At 36.3% G+C, this 4,148-nt stretch overlaps 1 protein-coding gene across 6 annotated transcripts in view; it reads left to right on the forward strand.

Moving 5' to 3' along the window:
- LOC108749530 (basement membrane-specific heparan sulfate proteoglycan core protein) overlaps positions 1 to 4,148 on the forward strand; it is a 203,761-nt gene that overhangs the window by 165,696 nt on the left and 33,917 nt on the right. The window contains exons 17-19 of one of the 6 annotated variants that reach the window (XM_018488334.1): positions 1,138 to 1,287; positions 2,156 to 2,266; positions 3,672 to 3,794. The exons of 3 other annotated variants lie outside the window; for them this stretch is intronic. In XM_018488334.1, coding sequence (XP_018343836.1) covers positions 1,138 to 1,287; positions 2,156 to 2,266; positions 3,672 to 3,794 — 384 coding nt within the window. The remainder of the gene's footprint in view (positions 1 to 1,137; positions 1,288 to 2,155; positions 2,267 to 3,671; positions 3,795 to 4,148) is intronic. 2 more of the 6 variants (XM_018488293.1, XM_018488301.1) reach the window with 2 other exon arrangements.

Below are 4,148 nucleotides of genomic sequence, written 5' to 3' on the forward strand. Positions count from 1 at the left end.
TATTCGTTATAATAATTATAATTTTTTATTTGTAACTATTTAAACGTAAACGCATTTGATTTTAGTTGTTTATACATGCCGATACTCTATGCAGTTTTATTCGCCGCTAGACGTTAAACAATAAAAATGAGAGATTTGAAAAATATCTTCGGACTTCGCAGTGTTACAAGTTGCCTGCCTTCGCCTGAGGTCCGTAATGTTTGCTTTCGGTCAAATCCTCTTAAGGAACTCTTATTTACGCGGGACAAGTGGATCTACCTGCTTGAGCGGATACACACTTGACGATGGTTGTATTTCATTGTGCATTTCTCACGATCAATCGTTACGACCGTGGTCGAGAAAGCGATTCCGCCTCTTGTTGCTTCTCCGAAGACCCCGACGGCCATTGTAACATTCGTTTTACCGCGCCCTGGGAAAATTTATACTTACGAGACGCGACTGCTAAACTTATCGAGACAACTTATTGAAGATGTACAAGTACATCTCTTTCTCTTCCTTTTTTTTTTCTTTTCTTTTTTTCTTCTGTTCTTCAACAAACCGTGTTTCTCGACAACGGCTCTATTTTATCGTACCACCTGAATGCGGAAGGGTCGGAACACACCGGAAACGTATTACCCCGCGAATCCCCCGGAAGATTCACGGAAGATTCACGGTGATCGTCGACGGTACTCTCGCCCGTTCACGCCGCAAATCGCCGCGTTACAAAGCAGCCTGCGGATGTATACGCCATGCATTGATATACAAGTAGATGCATTACGCACGAACTTGTACGCTCGGATGCAGATGACGGTGTTGGATAGGAGTGCCTTTTTCTTTCCCTGCGAACTTTAGTGTTTTTTCCGGCAATAGTTTGCTAATTGCTGAAAGGACAGTAAAAAACACGAAGGATAGAAAATTTGGGCATTCTTATGTAAGCCACGTCATCTCAGTCACATTTGTGATTCTGCTTGCGAACTAATATTCTCTTTTTAGTTTTCTGTTGCATCATTCTCAGTTGCATTATGGTATGATAGAAAGTAAATGCATTACGTCTCGCTGCAAGTGTACCTTTAAATTTGATCTCTGGCTGCTCGATGCTTCATTTTCCTTGCTGCGGATTTTTCCCTTGAATGTGCCTGTGTGTATATGTGCGCTCAGACTCCTCCGATCCACGCTGGACACCCGAACGCAGAAGGGAATGCGATCCGAGGACAGAGATGCGCTGTGATGATGGCGGTTGCGTTCTTCTACGACGTAAATGCGACAATATCTTCGACTGCCTCGACGGCAGCGACGAGCGCGGCTGCGGTAAGGGTTTCACCTCGTTCTCACAGCCCATCCTCTTCCTTTCCTTTCCGCATACTCGTATTAACGATGACAAATGTTTCCTGATTTCCTCCCTCCGCGTATTCATATTAACGATGACGAACGGTTTCTGATTTTACAAGCCTGAGGAAATCTCTCTCTTGCTTATAAAATAAAAATATTTTATATGTACATTTATTATTTTATTTTTATATATTTATTTATAGTAATTCGCTAAAATTCTTTTCCTATAATAAGCTCTTTCGATAAATTGTTCTAAATCAGTTTGATAAATTACATTTTTCTTTTATTAATATTTCAGCTTCAGTTTATATTTTATTTATTTTTAATGTCGTAAAAAAATATGTGTATATTGAAAAACACTGACAGATAAATTTTACTAAGTGTTTTTTTGCGTAATAATAGTTCTTTATTGAAATGCAACGTTGACATATCTACTTATATATTGTTAATGTTTACCATCGACAATTCAATAAAAGTTCATTACTGATAGCTCAATATTCCCACAAATATTCAGTGGTGTCATTCCAATTAATTATTTTCTTATGATTGACAATTACTTATAAATTTGTAATAACTATTAATAATATTAAATAATGCTATCATAATTTTACATATCTATAAATTTATAGTTATTTTTAAGTTTTAATATAAAGTTTTGATATATTAAATATTTCTTTAATTTGATTTGAGAATTTAATTTAAACTACTTTTATTCCTAACTGAAATTTTATACAGTATGACACATGCTTACGTAACAATTAATTATAATGACACCATTGATGATTCCTTACTATTCTCCAATCCCTAATGCTTTTTGCGGGAGCTTTTGACATGCTGTGTCGTAAAGGGATATGCACACCTGCCGAATGGAAGTGTGCCAGTGGCGAATGCTTGCCGGAAAACCAAAGGTGCGACGGAATAAAGCAGTGCAGCGACGGATCCGATGAGGATCTATGTGGTAATTATATTACAGCTTACGCGCCCACAATCGTCCATAAAAAATGGCCTTTTCACTGCTCTTGCTTGTTAGCCAATCGTACACTGCAAAATTATTACACACCTGCTTTTACAAGACGAATATCGTAAGTCCCATTTATTCTCAATTTGTTGGAATCCTCGAATGACTATACTTCGATTAGAAAAACTTTTTACTCAATCAGATGTAATATTAACCTATGCAGCATGTTACAAAATTTAAGTCTGAATTATCTAATAATACATTTCCTGTTAATCTTAATGCCTGCATGATAATAGAAAGTTAATCATTATCTTATTTTTTGTGTATAAATTAATTGTTTCCGTTCGTCATACAATAATAACAATACAATCATTATTCCCACTCCAATCCCAATATATCCTAAATTGATTCCTTTGAATCAAGAATATATGGATGTATTTGTTATTAAATTAAAATCTCAACAACCTACATCGAAATTGTAATAGTCATTGTATGCATGGAATGACTTCTTATCACATATGACATCGCATTCTTTCTTCGCATGAAAAGGAATCATCTCGCATGTGTTGCTTGATGTCACACATTGCATTTTGTCTATATTGTAAGTGTTGGCGCACGTGTCTCTCTGGGAGTATAACCGGTATGAACATTTGGAAGCGCATGATAAAAGCTCCTGTAAGTAGCTCATGATAATATTAATTGGACGATGCAAGAAGAGCGAATGTCCCGATGGGTTCACATGAGGATTGATCGTTCTACTGTATACTTTGCCTTAGAAACTTATTAGAGCAGAGTGGCTGGTGTACTCAGCAAAGTACAATAATATACGACTAACAAGGGTGACAAGTAGCGTCTATTGTGTATGATAAGAAACGCGTAATAATTCACGCGACCATCCCCACGTTTGTTTAACACTTAAGTAGTCGTAGAGACTTTATTACTCATAATGTTTATCGGTTTGAGAATATCATCGATAGAAATCTCTTCGAGAAGGTAAATTGAAAATAATTAAGTTGAATAATAAATACAACATATACAATTGAGAAGTATTTAATTTTATAAGCGAGATTTTTTTCTTTCGAAGAAAGGATTGCTAAGGGAAATCTGAATACATCATAAAATCAATATCTGTTAAAACAGGTGTTCCCGTCTTGTGTAATATGCGCCAACTGCAATTAAGAAATAAAAAAAATTTGCATACATATCGCCGCGATTACTCAAGTGTTAATAAAATGAATTTCACGTGCGATGGCAGCACGTTTCTTTAGCCTTACACGTTGTCTGATTATTTTGAACAAATGTGGAATCCTGCGGTGGTAAGGCCATTTTTTTTCTCTTTCCCCCCTTATTCTTCCCGTATAGCATGCACGATAATACTCGACATGGAACTTGGTAATTATTGTAGTAACCGAATGTCCACCTGGGTGGTTTCGATGCAACGATGGAGTGTGCCTCGACATTAAGAGACGTTGCGATGGCCGGCCGCATTGCTTGGACGGCTCCGACGAGTTCAATTGCTCTCGTAACAGTGATTTTTAGTTTTTAGCTTTATTTCACATGCCGAGGACGATATAGACCTAAGCCACACACCTAGAATCGACTTAACACAGTAGTTCCGACAAGTACTGCTTTTTAGCTTCCACTGAATGACATAACAGTATCGTCGATAGTATTGCATTACGAATTAGAGCAAATTACTTATATAAAATTTTTTGTACTTTTCTTTTCTTTTTAGTCACATTGGATATTTGCATTTTGTAACTTAGGTCTGTGTCCTTCTTAACGCATTATTTATGTCGATAATAATCCGCACCAAGAAAGCTTATCGTTAATTTAACAATTAGTCAATGAGATTATATATGTATGTATATATATATATATA

The sequence above is a fragment of the Trachymyrmex septentrionalis genome, unplaced genomic scaffold (assembly GCF_001594115.1).
Source record: "Trachymyrmex septentrionalis isolate Tsep2-gDNA-1 unplaced genomic scaffold, Tsep1.0 scaffold11, whole genome shotgun sequence".
Lineage (NCBI taxonomy): Eukaryota > Metazoa > Arthropoda > Insecta > Hymenoptera > Formicidae > Trachymyrmex > Trachymyrmex septentrionalis.